The sequence below is a fragment of the Diorhabda carinulata genome, chromosome 1 (genome assembly GCF_026250575.1).
Source record: "Diorhabda carinulata isolate Delta chromosome 1, icDioCari1.1, whole genome shotgun sequence".
Taxonomy (NCBI): domain Eukaryota; kingdom Metazoa; phylum Arthropoda; class Insecta; order Coleoptera; family Chrysomelidae; genus Diorhabda; species Diorhabda carinulata.
Window position 1 is genome coordinate 25,794,841 of NC_079460.1, and position 21,317 is coordinate 25,816,157.

The window sequence follows — 21,317 nt, forward strand, 5'->3', positions numbered from 1 at the left end:
TGATATTATTAGATGGAGGTGTTGTCCATTATAGGATATATGAGGATACAGGGATTTCTTAGAAACTGGATAAAATGTGATAATTATAAATGGTAGACTTTAAACACAAATGATTAGAAATATACAACTGTAAAGTAGAAAAACATAATGGGCACAAAATTATAGATATCCGCAGAGACAATGGCATGATAATAACAAATACTTAATTTAATTTAAACACAAAATCATTCATAAACTTACCAGAGAGAAGCTAATTCGAAGTAAGAGGCCAATAACCGACAAAATTAGCATATAAAAATGAAAATCACAAATATGTTAGAGTTGTAAGGCGGGCGGATATTGGTAGTGATTAAAAATTATGATTATGAGAACTAATAAAATAACATGTACAAAACGAAAGAAAATAACACAAAAAAAATTATAATCTGAAGGAAGTCCAACGGCAAAGTATAAATATACAAAGTAGTAATAAATTATAAGAAGAGAGGATAGAGGTCGTATAAAAAATATGTAAAACATTGAAAAATTCTTAAAGCTGCAAAAAGATATATAGAGTATCAAAAATACCTGCCAAAAACATAAATAGGACCGAGGGATGGACGGATCAGATAAGAAAGTTAAATATAGAAAATAAATGAAATACTTATATACACAAACTAAATAATATTATGAAGTTTGAATCAGTAAGACATGAAGTGTCAATTAAAGTGAATGGAACCAAAGAAAAATGGTAGAAAAATTTCGAACACATAACGACAGAAAACTATAGGAAAAATCGAGAATTATTCAACAATAAAGCAATTGAGGAAGAAAAAGAATATAACATGATGGATATAGAATGGATACAAGAAAAGAATACTTCGAGTAGCTCACTAGTGAGGAAGAGACCATATACATTGATTATTAATAAAAATTTTGTGAAAATGATGAAAGAAGAAGTAGTAGAAGCAATTTAAACATCAATTTAAAAAAAACGCCAGGAAAAGACCATATAACTTTTGAAATGATAAAGTATGTGTATAAAAAAAGAATAAATAAACTGAAATTTACTTATTGAAATGATGCATTAGGAAATATACCGAAAGGTGAGAAATTAGGAATAATACTATCTATATATAAAAGTGGAGACAAAAGAATTTGTAGAAACTACCGAGGTACAACACCAACAAGCATACCATCAAAAATAATTCCTGAAATAATGTATGGAAATTATAAGAAATGAAATGAAAGTCACGTTAGAGATATCATATGGCTTTAGAAGTGGAAGAAGCACGAACGGCTTAATATTCAAAATTAGACAATTAAGTGAGTAATTAATTGATAAAGAACAGGAAACTCATTTCCGATTTAGAGATTTGGGAGAATCGTTCAATAATATAAGGAGAGAACATATATTAAAAAAAAACTTAAAAAAATGTACAAAGGTAATATAAATCTGATATGAGCAAACAACGATAGTGGTTATCAATAGTAATAGATACAACAATAAAAAGAGCAGCTAGTCAGATGCAAACATATAATAAAGGGGCATATATAACGGAATTGATAATCGCTAATAATTTGGTAGGTATTATTTGAGAAGTTGGAAGATCTGCAATATAACCTGCTAACATTAAATACGGAAATTCATAAAATTAATATGCAATTTAAGCGGAAAATGAAAGACAACCAAAACATAGTTGGTACATTATCCAATACAACGGAAGCATAATTCTTGAAGAGAATATAAGTATCAAAATATTTAAAATAGAAAATGTGAACAAATTGTGAGACCTACTATGTAGTGAGACGTGTTAATTGAATCAAAATCAAATAGCGCATATAAAAAAGCTGCAGAACATCAATGTCCATGCTTACCGTATGATTTTCTTATCGTTAGATTTATTCTACAGAATTATTTAATTCTTAACGGGACACACTGTGTATAAATTCCAATAGCGTTTACCAAAACTCGATGAGCTAGAAAACCCTCAACTTCCTTTTCGAGCTGAAAGTCCGATCCTGAACCCAATTGCCGACGCAATTAAAATTCCAGAGATGTTTTGTGTTTATCATACCATGGTCTACAAACTCTTCAAGTTAAAAAATAAAAATTCCTCAAATTTTGCCTTGAAATGAAAAAGTGAATACACTTATTAAACATTTTGTTCGAAACATCTAATCATCTTTTGATATAGAAATAGCTTTAAATTCAAAAAAGTATTACAAATATAACCTCTATTGTTAAATTTCTGGTGAAAACTTTGAAAAATGGGACTTTTTGATTTTAGTTTCAATTTTCCATTTTTCATTTCCTATCATCTAGAACAACCTTATATAATTCTTTATCCGCGAGAGATAACTTGACCTAACCAATAAAACACATTGTTAAATCAGTAAAACCTTTAGAACTTGATTTTTTTACCTCTAAAAATCAAAAAGTGAAAATCGTTCTAAAAGCGATTTAAATAATTCCATTTTTATATAAAAATTAACCTGTTTCAGGGTTCCTCAATTGCATTCATAACTACAACTACATAGAAAATTAATTTTTTCGGTGGTTCCTGTATATTGTTCACTATGGAAATTCATCGAAGAAAAATAAACAGATATTCAATTGAAGTGAAAAACAGGCGTCTGCAAAAACACCTCTTTCCTTTTTAGATGGCTCCTCCGTATCTTTATGGAGATACGTTTATTGAGTCTGATATACGTGATAAGCATTCATTTCAACTGGATTTCAAACATCATACTTTTATATTCTACTTGCGAGATAGTTTTTTTGATCATTTCAGACTAAATGGAACCATTTTATCGAATAGGTTGACAAAACAGCTCGAACGCGTGTCTGTTTTTTAAGCAAATATACAAAAAGTTATCAGTGCAAAATTTTTTAGAAAATGTTGACACAAGGATGGCGATCGATTATATTCAGTGACAAATTTTCTTTAAAATATTTTTCTCGTCGCTGTATTCTATAGGATGGTTCAATTTACTATTGATAGATCAAAACTACTGTTCTTATACTATTTTTACCGTATCACTTTTGATTTGACGACTATTAGAGGTGCATCCAAAAAACAAATGATACAATAGATAGAATCTAAACTAAAACTAAAGCTGTTCATTATATAAACAGTACTCAATTTTATTGTTTTTTACGATATTAATGGAATTTCACGTGTGGAGATATTTATAAGACGTATTCTAACTGGTATATATTTGCATTTAAAATAGTTAAAGGTATGTTGGCTCACCAAAACCAGAAACAATTTTTTAAATTAATATTAAAAGGTGAGAACATGAATGAAAAATATTATTGAGCAATATGAGTATAAGTATCATTGTTAACAAATTTATGGCCAGAAGACTAAACGGTTTTTTTCTCTTTCCATCTATTTTCGGCAAGTACTTAAATCAAATCCTAGATTAAAAATGTTAGTAGTAGTATTTTTTTTGTACCTACAAAGTTTTAATTCGAATATCATTTAACAAAGTTTCGAATACCAGAAGTATACGTTACGACTACTGTTTTCTTTTGCTTCTGTTTTCCAATATAATATTAGAACCGAACGTTATTATTATTATTTCAATTAAATATATATTATTAACGTATCTACTCAAGTTCTGAAAAAAATAATGATCATATATAATTCAAAATCACTAATCCTGTAATATTATTTGAGGATGATAATCCTACATGGACCGTTCTGTATAATTGTTTGACAAAGCATGTTTTGCGCGTGCCATTTCGTATTTCTAATGCATGCTACCCTAAGCTATAACCCAGATGGGACAATAGCTGTAAAATTGAAACTTAATGAGGTGTAAACGGTTTAAATTGATATTTAAAAGAACCCAAGATAACCTAGACTTGAACAGCAATCTGATTTGAGGAACAGTCTTCTCTACTTATAATGAGTGCAGTCTTTAAACTTTTCGTTATTGAAGTCATTGATTCGGTAAATTATACTATAACTTTCTACATAGGCGTAGCCCTTACGTCTTCCGAATATAATCTATTCATCAAACCATGTATAAGTGAAAACCAGTTATTTTCAAAGAAATACAGAATAAAAGTGGAAAGCTATACATGAAAGTCTCATTAAAAACTTCATCAGCAAAAAATATATTGAAATCAGATAAATGAAAGCAGATATCGGATAAAAACAAAAACTGTACTACTGAATAATAAATAAATAAAAAACAATATATGAATAAAATTCTTTGAATACTCTTTTCTCTCAATTCGACCGTTAAATTGAATTAAATATATATATATATATATATATATATATATATATATATATATATATATATATATATATATATATATATAAGTATGTATTTGTGCAAAAAATATTGACATAGGAATTATGATGCTTATTTTAATAAATTATTGTGGCTAAAGTGAGATTTTTTAATATAAAAAGAATATTGAAAACAAATAATACAAACATTATAAGTGGGTGTTTTAAGTTTGAAAAGGATTTGTGGTGTTCAATTGAATAAAAATTCCAATCAAAATTGAATTGCGAGATTGCAGGTTCATAAAAAACAAACAACGAAGCAAAGTAAAGGAATGGGTATAATAAGAAGAACAGAATATGTGAGTAAAATATTAAGATAGAAGTATAGTAGTATCATGAATAAATCTAAAATGAATGGAAAAAAATACTTTGAGAACCATTTCGACAAATTTCCCCAATTGCTCAAGTGTATCATTATTATAAAAGGTTTTGATCTCATTGAGAAACGCAATATCAAACATTTTTACACAGTCATTTATGTGTATCTAAGATTAGATATAATAGTAAATCGAATAATTTAATTACAACAAAAGATAGTTATAATAATACATAATAATAAACATTTCACGATATAAATACCGTAAGGAATAATAATCAATAAAATGGCAGTTATTTCGAATTTCGAATCTTGTGGTAAGTGATCTATTGATTCATATAATTGTCAGAGCTAATTTAGAAAAAATATAATAACATACAATTCGATTTTATTGAAAAAATACGTTAGTATAATTTAAACCCCAAAATATATTTGAATGAAGCAGATATGTTTATAAAACGCCAAGTGGTAATTATTGATTAGCTTTAAAACTTTTACCTGAGTGCTACACCAAACACTAAGCATTTGGAATATGTTCATAAAATGAAAATAGAAATTATTAATATTATCCACTAAACCATTTCATTTAAATCACTATCTTAGTAATAAATAGCAAGCTGATAGTCGATTTTGAAAAATATTTTAATCCATTTAATTTTTTACTTCATATTTCAGTTTTGTAGTGGTGAGGAGTAGCAATTTTAAGAAGCACCCCACTTGTTGTACATTTGTACCTCCATACTAACAAATTTTCCAACAAGAGATTTAAAGCTTGACGACTATGCAGATGAAAAAAGTGTGTTTCATGGATTGTCCAGCCACAATAAGTAGATCTCGATATTTCTGAAAAAAATTCTTATCACATAAAAATTCAATGTATATGTATGATTGAATCCAATGATTTTTTCTCCAGTGTTAAAATGTGGTAAACAAAAAACCATGTGTTACTATTTAGAGCGAGCTTTGCGTTTTTTATGGATCCACATAAATTTGTCTTTAATTTCTCCTAACTTAAGCGTGTCATATGTTATACAGCCCATGAAATAATTCAATTAAGGCATAAAGTATTTTCTGTACGCGTAATATCTGTTTTCTGTGAAAGGAAAAAGCCTTCTTTATCAATCTCATGTCTTTTATTTTGAGTTAGAGCTATGTTCAATAAGCCACAAATTAAAGATAAAAACGCATTCATAGTGCCTTTATATAAGCAATGCAAGCAAAAACCTAAAAAGTAAAGTATTATTCTATATATAATCATATTGTGTACATCAGGATACAATAGAAAATGAAAATTTGGTGGGAAAAATTGTTTTTTACCTCATTTTTTATAGAATATATTATACTAAACACAAATTTCTAGCTGTCTCAATAATTTATAAGTTTTCACTGTATCGCCCCAGTTTTCGAGTATTTTTGAGAATTATAATTGAAAATAATATATGTATGATTTTTATGGCTAATAAATAGAAAAACTGAATTATACGTATTTAATAACATTTTCAAAATTTGCACTTCATTTAGTAAAAACCACAATTTTGTTTGCTTAATAGAATCGTATACCTAGTATACAGTATAACTCAACGTGAAGATATAAAAATATCTGGGTTATCATATTTTCTGAAGCCTCTAGCTCACTTTACAATTGTTCTCCTCTATTCAGTAAACTATAAATTCATGACGTGAGGCTAATTTGAGAATATTGAGAAGAAGATATATTTTGACTTTCGTACTAAGGTATTAAAAATTGTTCTAAAAATAATTGATTTCAACAAATTTGCATTCTTACTACACAATCTCGAGTCGACAACATGCCCACATTCATAAACTGAATACTATTTTTTTATTACATTTGCTAAGCAAAGAATGAATTAATGAGCCTTTGAGGAAACCATTTGAAACGTTGGAGATAATTCATCGCGTGAAACTTACGATGTCATGTTTCAATTGGATAGATGTAAAATAGATTATACTGGAAATTGTTCGCGACCTAACAGAGAAATAAAACATTTTTTCTCATAATTATTTCTATTTTTCAACTTTATCTGCTTTTAAGTATATATACCTAGTCGTAATGTAATGATGCTCTAGCCAATTTAACCCTTCCAAATAATACTTGCGGTCTTTCTCCTTAAATTAGGTATTTACATATGCCATCACATCCCCGTTTGATGAAAATATCTGATGCGAATCAAATTTGAGGTAAAAAAACCAGAAGAAAACCACTGAAGACCTGATCTAATGAATAACGTGGGTGGTCCACCAATTTGAATTGCAATTCATGAATTTTATCCATGACTAACACCGGTTTTAGGGAAGAGGCGTTGTCTTGATAAAAAAGCGTTATATAGTTATCCAAAGTCGATCGCTTCTTTACAATTTCTCTTTTCAGTTTATCATGCAATGATGTTCAATGCACTCTTGTTATTGCTCCACTTTTATGAGGGTAGTCGATGTACAAAATTCATGACAGAAAACGGTCGCCGCACTTTTCCAGTTGATGAAACTGTCTCTGCCTTTTTCAGAGCAGGGTCGTTCTCCGCAATACACTGTTTTGAATATTTTTTTCGTTCTAAGGTGTAGTGGTGGATCAAGGTTATGTTATGAATTGCTGTAAAAAATCTGATTCATTTTGCTGAGCGGCCTGGAAAATATTCTAATGCCAAAGTGAGCAGACGTTGCACCAAATGTGCCGATAGTCTCTTCTAACTTTGTAATCTTAATTCGACCTTATCGATGATTTTTCTGATGTCGCAGTTTCTGGCAGTTCCCGAAGGCTTGTGATCAGTCAATTTAATACGGTCACGTTTGAATTCAGCTGCTCAAAATTTTACGCTCGAAAATGACAGCTTTTCTATCATTTGTATGTATTTTATTGAAATCAAAGGTTGCGTGATTTATTTAGGGAAGTAATATATTTAGAAACTTTTAATACGCATTATGTTGTCAGTTGCAGTAGTGCGATTTTGTTAACAGGTTTCACTGTTCAAGAGCAAAATGTGAGAAATATTCCTTTCAAGAAGTCAATATGGATTTATTCCCAATAAATCACTATTCTTGGGCATAAATAGAGCAAAATTGCGTGACTCATGTTATGAAAGCATAACAGAAATGTATCATTTTACCTCTTATAGTACTAGTAATTAGATAACCTGAACACGAATCTACTTCAGAAGATTATAACAATTCCAGTTGGTCATACATTATTTAACTTATATACAGTTAGGTAAATATCTTGTTCATTACATCTTTCTAGTTGACGCTGTATTGCCATTGGAAAGTAAAAAATAGAACTGATAAATAACAAAAATACCCATGAAATGTTATCACGTTGTTATTTGAATTATATTCAACTCAATAGACATATGTGCGAAAGAGACTTTCTCGAGTGTCATATTTCGGAAATTCTTCTTCCAATATTCCATTTCTAACATACGATTCACAACTTTCAAAAATACAATGAAGATGATTTTTTTATATTTTATATTTAACGAACTCAACAAGTTGTCTTACTTAATGTAATATATATTGAATGAGTTTGTTGAAGTAACTTGATCGGAGCAGTGGATCGAAGCTTTCGAAATATCACTATCCTGAAACCATTTTCTGACGATAAAACTATTTTATGAACAAAGAAACGGTTGTAAGATGGGATTTTCAAACCGATGAAAACATACAAACTAAATTGTGAACAATATTAAGTTGATTGCGTATGCTACTAGAATTATTACATTAATAATGAACTATAAAATTGAATGTAATCTTTGGTTTTAACAAGCAATTCCAAAATATTACAAAAACTTTGATCACGAACATAATAACAGTTTTATCATAAAAATTTTAATATGCTACTAAATTCATAGATGAAAAGAAGGTAGTTAAACTATACACATATACACATTGGAAATCGTTTCTATTGATTTCATCAATATTTAAAATGGAAGGCATCTAACTATAATTTTGGGTAATCATTTTATAAAAATATGTCCGATGGTTATCACAATTTCAATATGTGGTACAGCAATATCATTTTACGTACGTACAAAGATTAATCATCACTTGATTGACGTCAGTTGATTTTTTCTAGTCAAGGTAGAAAACTAACTAAATATCTAGTCGATTATAGTATTTTAACATTTGATTTCAAGTTTTAAATCTTATACATAATACTTCTATATTGCTGGTAAAAAAAAGATTTTTTAGTCTCTTATGTTGTTCCAGTTCATTCTGCGTGAGGTTATCAGCTTACAAAACCATTATAACTCTAAATTTGCTATCTGTCATTCTGAATATATTTTTCAATTGCTTATATGAACTATTTTCAAAATGTACGGTGGGTGTAGGGAATGTGCTCATGTTGGTTATATGCCCACACCCCATAATTTCTATTTGCTTGCGATACAGGCAATTTGATGGCATAGCAAGTGTTAACTGACACCATTTATTGCAGTTTAATCTTCTGAAATCACTTTGAAACTGGAAGTAGTAGGAAATTTATTTGATATTACTTGTTAATATGTCCATGATTAAATAGAAGTAATATGCGCACTGGGCGTATTACCGTTACATACAATCATATGTTACATATGATCACTATGGAATGAGAAAAATCTTCAACTCGCTTTATTGGCCATTCAAAATCAAAATTCAAAAACACCACCTCGAAAAGATTTAACATATCTATAAGAACGTGAGGTTGTTACATGAGTAATAATAAGAATAAAAAGCAGCCACTTGGAATAAAAACGGTGGTCATCTCAGTCCAGAAAATGATGCCGAATTTGTGACGCGAATCATACGACTAACTGAAGTAGGTTATCTTCTAACCAAACGGATTCTACAAAAATGTGTTTTTAACTATTATGAGAAAATCATATACCTCATATCTTTTCGCACGACAAACAATAAGCTGGTCGGTATTGGTTGAAGGCGTTCTTGAATCGTCATCTTGAAATCACTATTTGGCGGGCAAAATCTCAACCCGGCTAGAGCAAAAAAGTTGCATTATGTATATTGTAAAAGATTTTTCGACAAACTTAGGAAAGTCTTATTGAAGCTTGATTCAATGGATAAATTGAAAAGGATACATAACGTAGATGAGAAGGAATGTGAGTTAACTTTGCATCATCAACAAAGTGTTCTGACTAAAAAAGGAGCAAAGCGAGTGCACGTAACGGACCCATATCACATGTTACATTGGTTTCTTGCGGCAACGATAGTGGAGTAAGAATTCTCCCAGCTATTTTTTTTTCAAAGTGTAAAGGCTAAAGCCAGAGTTGTGCGACCATATACCAGCGGAAACCCTTATTCTCATGACGCAAAAAAGAAGCATTAGGATTGAAACCTAAATATCTCCTAATTTTTCGATGGCACTCCATGCCTTTAAGATACATCTATTGTAGAGACAGCTGTCACATATGACAATACACTGTTTTGCCTACCGAATAATATGACCCACGAACTCCAGCCCATGGACAAAGCTGCTTTCGAAGCTTTTGAATGTTACTGGGATGAGCAAGTGCTTTTATACTGGACATGTCACAAAAAAAGAAGCATAACCAAATAGCGATTTGGTGAGATATTTTCACTCGTTTGGAACTCAGCTGTAACACCAAAAAATATTGCATCTGGATTTTCTGCTACAGAGATATATCCATTTAATGCCGTAGCGATATCCGATCTCGCTTTTGCTCCAAGTATTTTAACAGAATTACCAATTGAAAAAAACTGAAAAAATATTTCACCACAACCAGTGCCCTCAGGATCTTGTCAGTAATGGAACTACTAACAATATTTCAAACAAAAGATATCTCTAAAGTTAGCAAAACTACTAAAACAACAAAAACGAAAACCATAGAAAATATAGACATTAATTAGCGATAGTGACAGTTCAAGCGCTAATATATATTTGTATAGTGCTACGTTTTACATCAGAAGAAGAAAAGCAAATGGAAGGTAAGAAGGAAAATATTAAAACAAAAGAGAAATAACTAGCGAAGAAGATGAAGTTCAATAAGGAATCCTAGAACAAGTGGCACAGTCGGAAAACAAACAAAGTAAAGAAGATATTATAAAACAACAAGATGAAAATGATGAATTAAACGAAGAAATTAGGTAGAAAACGTAGAAAAATTTTACAAAGATGCTAGAAACATCTTATAAGGTGGAAGTGAAGGAGGGAAATAGAGAAAAGGCCATCAACAGCAAAGCATTGGTGGTGGAAATAGACGTTTTCAACTAGGAAAAAATAGTAAATCAACAAAATAGATAAGCTGAAAAAACAGAGACTGGTACTGCAAACTTTGTGATAAAGAAGAACAAAATGATATGCCAAAAATGATAAAATTTAGTGTGTATGTCCAAACTGTGATAAAATTAGGTTACAGTTTAATAAAATTAACCCATTCTCTTAAAATTGTTTTGTTCAGTTTTCTTTTGAAAACTTCGTTGTTAATAGAATTATATAATTTATGTTTTATTTGCGTTTGAATTGTTAGAAAGACCAGAGAATGGTTTTTTTGTTGATGTAATGTATTTTGAATGAATGAATAATTTTCCGACAGACAGAGTGAACAAATCTTGTTCCTCTGTAGTCACCATATCTAACCTTACCGGTATCTCCGTACGCACCCATACATTTTTCGAAGGCAGGATCAGGTCTTCTCGCAACTGGTTCATTCCTTCCTGTAGGCCATGGTCTCCTTCGAACGAATTTTCCTAATTTTGGAGAAAACCCCTTCATCATTATCTGGTTGTGCAGCTATGCCCCTCTTTAAAACCGCTGTCGGCGGCTTCTCGGCGGTCGTATCGTTTTTTCATTTTGTCATTGGCAACTTAAGATTCAAGCGTACCAAATCGTGCATATCGTCCATTCTTCTTCTAAACTGGATCACATAATCCTCTTCACTGGTGGACTCATTAATAGCGGATCGATAAGCCATAGCATATAGAGATAGATACTGATCCCAATCTCTCTGGTGGCTGAAACTAAATTAGGAAGATATCTGTCAATTGTCCTGTTCAATCTCTCGATCATTCCATCTTACTGTGGATGTGATGCGGTTGCTCTGGTCTTCTTCATTCCCAGCTGGTCACAGATTTTCTGGAACACATGGCTCTATAATTTTCTCCTTTGATTGCTGGACCAAGGGCATATTCGGCTGACAAATTCTTTCACCAATACTTAGGAAACAGTTGTGGCCTATTGATGAAGAATCGCGTAAATTTTCACCCATTTTGTGAAATAATCCATCACAATTTATTTACCACCACTGTCTGATGTCCAGCAATAAATAAAAGCACTCTTTTCGAAAGATGTTCCAGCATAATACTGTTTCATGAGCTTCTTTCTCTTGCAATGTGGTCTATTACTCGTAGCACAAGTCGTACATTTATCACACCAGTCCTTTACATTTTCTTCTCTTCTCGGAACCATTATCGTTTTCATGGATTCTTTATTGCTATTCTATATGCTTTATTGCGCCTAGCACAGTCTGCTGGATATGGCCGTCGAGACGCTCACACGATCTGTATGCATACCCTGGATTACCACAATTCCGATATTTGCTCTTTCTCGGATTCTTATTGACAATACCTTTTAACAAGTTGGCGATCTGGTTCAGTTTGTTCTCGTCATCTTCTTCTTGTATGCTTCTATTCTCGTTATATTCTGAAGCTTTCGTTGTTGCATCATAGCTAAGAGCAGTCAGGGAATCTACTAAGGTTTGCGGAGTGCTGAATCGAAGCGTCATCTGCATATCATAATCGCGCAGGCCATCAATGGATGCCTGGGCGCCCTAAGCTTTCCAACTTGTTTTGTGAGGTTGATAGATAAGCCAATCGGCAATGTCTACCTCGTACTCTTGAAGAGTTTAGTCACAATTCTGCCTTCGGTGCTTCAGCTGCGATTGATACAGGTATTCTAAATGTTTGAGACAATATCACATGTCCAACCTCTTCTTTTGCTGTTCGAAATCGTCAGCTTTTTTAAAACGTATCGTTTGAAGTACATCTAAGGCGCAGTGCAATGCTTAAGTTCACGGATTTTCCTTTATCGAACCAATTAATTAATCCAAGACGTTTCACCGTCAAACGTTGGGACCTTGACTCGTGTGAAATTTCCATTGTCCTTGCTCTTCAATAGTGCTTGTGAATTGCGGGATTCCATTTGTTCGATCTCCTTGTCTCCTATTGGAGTGTACTTTTTTCTTGAATCTGCAATCTTCTTGTCCAACTGCTTGATTTTCTCGTTTTCATTTTATTTTCGATATCCAATTGCAGCTTCTCATTCATCGTTGTTATCTGGTTCCCCATATCAGGATGAAATTCTATTTTCGACGTCAGCTGCAATGTCAGTTTTCAGCGATAACATTTTCTCGTCGATATTAGCTGAAATATAGTTTTTCAAAGTTGAAATGTCGTCCTTCATGGTAGAAATCTTGTCATCCAAATTGATATAAATATCGTTTTTCAATGTCGAAATCTTCTCGTCAATATTGGCCGAAAATCATTCTTCAAAGTTGAAATACTGTTCTTCATTTCAGAAATTGACGAGGTTAAGGTAGAAGACTTGCCTTCAAATAGATAAGTTTCTGGATCAAATCCGTCACTTACCAGGGTCCCTTTAAAATTTTCTATCAAATTCGCTCGTCTTACCGGATATTTCTAACTCGTGATTCTCCAGTTCCGTCACTTTCAGGTCACCAAGTCTCTTAGCCCTATTTATGTCACTATTTATTCAAAAATCCCCACACCTGACACCAATGTAATTTTTTTCTTATATATTTACACTATTACTGCTGGTGGGGTGAATTTATAAACACTGTCATTCACTCACTAATTAATTTATTTAAGCACAACACTACACTTAACAATAATTTATTTAAATTGCTCTTTACTTTTCTATTTTGTTCCATTCACTATGACTATTTATTATAAACTAAATAAACTGCGCGAGCAAACTCGTTTATATATCCAAAACGAAGTTCTCAAAATTCAAGAAAATAGAGAAAAAAAATAAATAATTCAATAGACTTTCCTAGAAATTAGTTCTAAAGAAACAATATGAACAAATCGCCTGCTAGATTAAAAAAATATATAGAAACAAACATCAAACAAATTCCGCGGTATATCAAACGTGCCGTGCTTTCGCCGAAATTTAGAATTCCATTATTACTGGACCAGGCCCGGCTTCATGTAAGGGATGAGTTAGTAACATAAATAATGAAAAGAAATGTGCAATACTTACATTTGTTTGCTTTCTACTATTCGAATTATCGATGAGCATATTAACAATACACTAAGGGCATATTACGAATCTATGTAAAGATTTAAATAAAATAGAACGAAAAAATAAAAATGGATATTTCATTTTTTTCCCAAGAAAATTATACTTTAGCTATGAGAGAAATTTCGGGCATCAAGCAGTTCGTCTCAACGTACGTGGGCATATTCTCTGCAGCTACCTCATACTGTAAAATACCACGAGACACAGACGGGTACTACGGACCAGCAATATGGAAGCATTCATACATATATATATATATATATATATATATATATATATATATATATATATATAAATATATAAATGCATCTAAATGTTCTTGATTTTAGGTCTCTTCTATTTCAAAATTAGTTTTTTTCACAGTTTTTAAGAGAAAGATAAATTTTGACGTTTCGACATTTCTTTAAGTCTTTATCAAAATATTTCTATCAACGTTAATTTGAATATTAAATTTTGAATCCTATGAATTTTAAAATTTTTCACAAGAATACGATTCAAAACCACCGAATATCTTAATAAAGTATTATAAGTGGAAATTCTATTTTGATATATTGATGTTATATTAATTATATATATATATATATATATATATATATATATATATATATATATATTATATATGATATATTGATGTTAATATATTAATTGATTAATAAATTAATAAAAAAAGCTGATGTCTCAAAATTTCACGGGAAAATACATAATTTAAAATTTGGTGGCTTAATAGCAGCTTAATAACATCTACATCAAAGCGTAAATTTGAATTTTAAAGTTAAGTTCATGTCTAATATTATCTAGAATATATATATATATATATATATATATATATATATATATATATATATATATGTATATAAATATATTCTCTTCTGTTTTAAAATTATTTTTTTTTGATAATAAATCAAAATATTTTGATAAAGACTTAAAAAAAAGTCGCAACGAAAAAAATTTATCATTCTTTTAAAAATATCAAAAAAAACTAATTTTATAACAGAAGAGACCTAAAATCAAGAACATTTAGATGTATTAATATATCAAAAGGTCTCAAAAGGTCTAAGAAATATATATATATATATATATATTCTTTGTATACTCAGTGAAATTAGAAACGTTACACCCAAAAAGAAAAAGTATCATTTCTGTACCTTATAAATCCTAAACTTACCTTAAAGATAGCTATAATCAAATGTTAACCTTCCTTTCTTTCACAATGATTACAATTTTTTGAGGTCAAGCCTGTGTGGGCCGAAGAAAAAGGAACACGAAGAAAACTATCTGGTCAACTAAGCATCAAGATAGGTGTCATAAGTAACTAGCTATGCGAGATCGTTTTTTTATTATATATCAAGTTGCTGGACAATAGTTTGGTGAAAAAGCTAGACTTGTTAATGTACGTATATCGCCCCGTTCAAGCAAGTGGTCTTTTCTTATAACGTGAACGATCAATGTGAACTACCGCCATAGAGAGCGGCATGATATTAGGTTTACTATTGAAAGGCATGTACACATAAATGTTCTATTGAAGGTTTGTGGCTATAAATGATCACCACTTGTGTTTAATCGAGCTTGTATGAGAGTAGGCGTTCAATTGAGAAGTACTACAAATACTCACTGCCTCATCTGAAGAGAAGCTGGAAATCAAAATTTCTTCTGTTTCTCAATAGATGTTAATAAATATTATAAATATTATCGTTCCATTCTTGATGTAAGGTTAGTATATTACTACAAAACAAAGGTCGATAAATTATCTTTTCAGGATGTATTACTTCTAATTTCACTAAGTATGTGTCTGGAATATGAAGAGAAAAATCAACTTCACAAGTTCATTATTGAAGTGAAAACTTCTAAAGTCAATCAATATTTAATTATTTTCTCCTCATTTAAACACAAATCATTCAATAACAACAGTTGATTCTTCTTTTCAGTGAAATATATAAGTCACCTAATGAAAAGGGTGGATAAAAAAGTAACATGAGTGCGACAAAGTGTCCAAATCCTGTATTTAATTTTTGCCCCTAGATCTACACTACTTCTTTGTTTTACGTCTTATACACATTTAACAAACACACTGCAAAATTCTATGGAACTAAGAATTGGAATATTTCAAGTTTCCTTTTGATCTACCATTGTATGTCATATATTTCCATATTGTGGCCTTTGCTCAAATATACAAAAAAAGTAACCTTAATCGTATGTACAGAATCTACCGTAGTTTATATTTATCTAACAAACACATAAATTTGTAAACAGTCAGTTTGCATCATTTTATTACACCCCAAATATTTGGTTATGAAATAATAACGGATACGGTCTTCATAACGCTTAACTAATTTACACATTTACACCATGCAGCGCTGAATGCTAAAAGGTTTCTTCAAATAACACCATTAGTTTCGAGGTTTCATAACTAAGATAACTTAAATTTTTATGATAATTGTATGCCATTGGAATAATTTGGTCAATCATTTGAAATGTTTCATTTCCAAATATTGAACTTAAATCAGAAATTTGTCAAAATTATATATTCAAATCAAACCAAACTCAACGATACAGTGCACACGTTACATATAAAATTCGTTCGATTGCTGTGATAAGTACAGAAAATATCTTCAAGTCATTCATTGGGAAATGAGTGGATTAAGAATTGGATTTAATCTAGTGTGAGTGTTGATATGTTGGCTTTGTATTGACATTCATTTTAAATACAAAAGTTACACTCGTAGGAGCGATGGAGAAGCATACATTTACTTATTCTAGCGTAACTTTGGATGGAGTTATGGTTGAATGGTTTTGGTTCTACGGATTACCACTCTAAAGTATTTCTGATGAATACCAATTCTTCCATCTAAACAACATGATCATTTTCACAATTCGAAAAAAATATTGAAGGTGTCAATTATCTTAGAGATGTTTCATAGACTATTAAAATACAAAAATATATCCCCCAATATTATGTGAGAATATTTTCAGTCAAAATTTTATATAATTTTGGGAAACTTGAAAATTCATAATGCCTTACCCCCTAAAATAGATAGTTTACCAAAACTCCACGAACCTGACATTCCCCTTGGACCGATTGTTTCAAGTATTCAAACTCCTTTCAACCCCATTTTATCTAATTATTTGAAAAATATTTTTAGAAAAATTTTATATCAAAACAAATACTATATCAAAAACACATGGGATTTCAAAGAAAAAATTAAAAGTATCAAAATTCCTAATGAATATTTATTTATTTCGTTAGATTTGGTTTCTTCATTTACAAATATTTCTATTATCATTGTGAAAAATATATTAATGAAAAAATGGGACAAAATTAAAGAATATACAGAAATACCTTAAAACGAATTTATAAAAACTATAGAACTCACACTTACAACAACATATTTCAAATATGAAAATGAAATATACAAACAAATTGAAAGTTGTGCTATGGGGTAGTGTTATAACACAATTGGTAATGGAAGATCTTGAGGAAACTGTCCTAAGCAGACTTGATACAAATATTACATGCTTTTTTCGATATGTAGATGATTGCATTACTACCGTCCCAAAGAATCAAATTGAAAACATAAATAAAAAATTCAATTCTTATCCTAAAAAACCTCAATTCACAATTGAGGTCGAGCAAAACAATAGTATCAATTTTCTTGATGTCACATTATATGAAATTAACAATAACATAAGAATATAATGGTATACGAAACCAACTTGGTCCTCAAGATATTTAAATTTAAATTCACAAAAAAGATCACTGATATTTAGATGCTTAACCATTCAAAAAGCGAAAACTTCATTGGAAAAAAATAATTATCCGGAAAAAATGATAGATAACATATTCAAGAAAAGGATAAACAGATATTACAATCAATTTAAAAACAAAACAGAAATGAAACATCAAAACATTTTTCCTTACTATATGTACAAGAACTTTCTCAACAATTATCGAATTATTTCAATAAATATGATATCAGTATATATATTTCACTAAATTAAAATCAAAAACAAAAGAAGTGATATTATATATCAAGTGCCTTGTACTAATCGTGACGCTGTTTACATAGTATTTAGAAAATAGACTAAGAGGTCATCAATACGATAAAAAAATAGAACTGCATTAACGAACCATGAAATATCAAATAAATGATAAAAAATAATTTATAATTTATAAAATTTATAGCTCTATTTTGTGAATTCTAATAAAACTACAAATAATTTAATTGACTACTGCTATCTATTTGAGATGATTAATTTTTCTTATTGGAACAAATTTTGATTTTATTCTTATTTTGATATTCATGATGAAGGTGATCTATTAATCAATATAAATACGTAAATTTTCAGTGTCAATATCATATTTTGATAAAGACTTAAAGAAAAGTCGAAACGTCAATTTTATCCATCTTTCAAAAATTATTTAAAAAAACTAATTTTGAATCGGAAGAGACCTCAAACCAAGAAGATTTCGAAACTTGAATATATATAGATGTGGGGTTGTGGCAATAAAATAGAAGTTTTTAACACGTATTCCAAACTTTCTAATAACTACGTATCAATCCTGGAGTAATAAATTAATCGAGAATTGTTGTAATAGAAATTTTCCATAAAGTATTAAACATATGGTACCAAAAATAACCTTAAAAATGACAAAGTATATAAATATTTTTATGAATATAAATATTCACGTAGAAAAACTCAAATTTTCGATCACCTTCCGTTATCATCACATTGCTTTTTATGACATTTTTTCATTAATAAAATAGATCGATTTTTTTGTCAACTGTGTTAATTTGTATCAATTTTGTTTCGATCTAATTAATTTATTGTACAAAATACTTTTTTGCTTATTCACATGTCTGATTTTTCCACATATTATCTATATCTAGTCTATCTATATGAATAATATATTATCACAAAAAACTCCAAAATATTTAAAATAAAATTTCTGAGGATATTTCAAAATGTTGACAAGGATTTTATTAGCCACTTTTGCTACATTCTTAGTTACTTAAACTGGTTTGCGTTCTTATTTTTATTTCTATCTCTACTATTCTAGCAAGTGACAATTAGATTCAAAATCATAGCTGATCATTATGATATCTACACCTGGACATCTACTCTTCAGATTCCTATAAAATTTGTATCCGACAAAAATTGCACAGAACATTTCATTTTTTTGTTAAAAATGTTACTCAATAATATAACAATAACTACAATCAATTCACTTTATCTACGAATGTAATTATTATCTGCTTTGTTCAGATGACTTTAGTGCTATTAAAAACTTATAAAATATTTATAGTGTAATCACGAAACAATCAAATGTATTAATGAGTAATAGCCGTTATCATTATTGCCAAAAGAATGGAAACCTTGTCCGTCTCTCAATAAATTCTTTTGAAATGTTGAATGAATGAACACTACTTGTCGCTCTGTAGTACAGTGAACAGCTGAATTATGAATACATATATAACCGAAACGGAAGAATTTACATGTTCTAATTTACATTTCGTATGAATTACGTTACCATCAATAGTGAGTTGATATTATTATTTTTTTTTATTTGAAAGCATTTTCAATTCTCAATTCAGGTATATTGAGCATTTAATTGAATCAATTTTTGAAAGCAGGGAAATACTTTATATTTTTCGAATACAAGAAAGTTATGATGAAGATTTTAATCAATAATGCCTTTAAATAAAACAAATATTCGAATAAAATTAATTATAAACTAAATATCCAAAATTCTTTCTTAGTAATAAGCAACTTGCGGACACATTCATCACCTAAATTATTCGTACTTTCTAGGGTATTTAGACTCATTCTATGCCATATTCAATTTACAAATTTCAACATACACTCTACATAACTTCGTCGAACGTTCACATCATTGTCCTCCTTCTTGAATATTTTAGACATAATAGACAAATGACATACCTGATGTTAATTTCTTGTTTTATTTACACATTTAATGAAAAGTGAAATGTATTCACTTGATTCACTCTTACAACAAATTTGTTCTTATTGAAACCAGAAATTATTTCCCACAATGACAATATGAACCCTTGGTTTCAAAACTGTCAACCTTATAGATACTACACTACCAGAACGACTATCCTTTTTGAACAATCAACAAATTTTTTAAAGAATACTTGCTATACATTTTGCTTATTTTGAATTTTTTTGTGCTTTACTCCAAACATTACTTATCGAAATTCTACTTTAGTAATTAATCATTGCGTCAAAAGATATAATGATGATGTAATCCATATTTCAGCTGTCCACTGTATATAGTAGATATATTTTAAATGCACTATGTTTATATAATTTTTAATACATTCTATGACAATCGTAAACAAATTTCAATTTCGTACTGCTTTTCTGTATATTGTTAATCTGAATGGAATTCAAATTAAAAAACTATAAGAGAAGTCTCTACACTTTCCAGTATTGGTTCAGACCAACAAATGTCATCAATATTGTGTGATTGAAAAATCCGTTGATTAAAAACCCACCACTGTACTTTAACGTTGAAATAAAAGTTAATCGAATGAAAGCTTGTTCTTCACAACTGTTCACATTTCATTTTGAATCAGGTCGCTTGGATAAAGGCTGATACGAAGGCAATATTAGCTATACACGAGCACGTTATTACCAACAACGCACGATTATCTGTTACACACAACGACTTCAACACATGGACATTGAATATACGGGGTGTTAAGAGAGAAGACAGAGGACAATATATGTGTCAAGTCAACACAGATCCTATGAAGATGCAGGTATGTATTTTCTTCATTTCAACTTAATAAAAATTATGCATACCTACCAAATATATATTTGCTTAACAATTTTTTTTGTTTATACCGTCTATATTTCGGCACGTAGAAAATTCGTGAATATGTAATCCCACGTTACACTTATTTTAGAGGGAGATAGTTGATGGACTAATTTGTAATTGAATTATTTTTACACTCTAGTCAGGGCAGATACAAGCCCAAAATTTTCAAATGGAAACTCTTTTAAGTAGTTGGTGGAAAATCTAGTGAAAAAGTTTAAGTTATCTATAACATTGCATTCATACTAAATATTACCTATCAGTATCAGTAAAAAATTATTACTAGTGAGAATTAAACAAAACTAGATTTTTTTGTATTCGTACAGTTCATAATGTAGAAAAAAAGAGCTCAAGTAAAGCAGTCTTTATATTTTTCTCAAAATATTCTTTATCCAACCTTCTCAACAATCAATTCTTTCATCAACTAAAATTAGCTTATCATGAAATTAGTCTTTTGAGTTAAAGTTTGTGCTTCAATTAATTTCTATATTTTTAATGGTGTTCACATTTTAACGAAGAACTTAAAATTCGTATTTCTGAATAATGTAGAAGATACAAAAAATAACATCAATAATGATATTAGAACACTAA

At 29.8% G+C, this 21,317-nt stretch overlaps 1 protein-coding gene across 6 annotated transcripts in view; it reads left to right on the forward strand.

Moving 5' to 3' along the window:
• Positions 1-21,317, forward strand: part of LOC130895224 (lachesin-like) — a 296,621-nt gene that overhangs the window by 223,582 nt on the left and 51,722 nt on the right. For all 6 annotated transcript variants that reach the window (XM_057802439.1, XM_057802446.1, XM_057802454.1 and 3 more), the window contains one exon: positions 20,485-20,670. In XM_057802439.1, the coding sequence (XP_057658422.1) occupies positions 20,485-20,670 (186 nt within the window). The remainder of the gene's footprint in view (positions 1-20,484; positions 20,671-21,317) is intronic.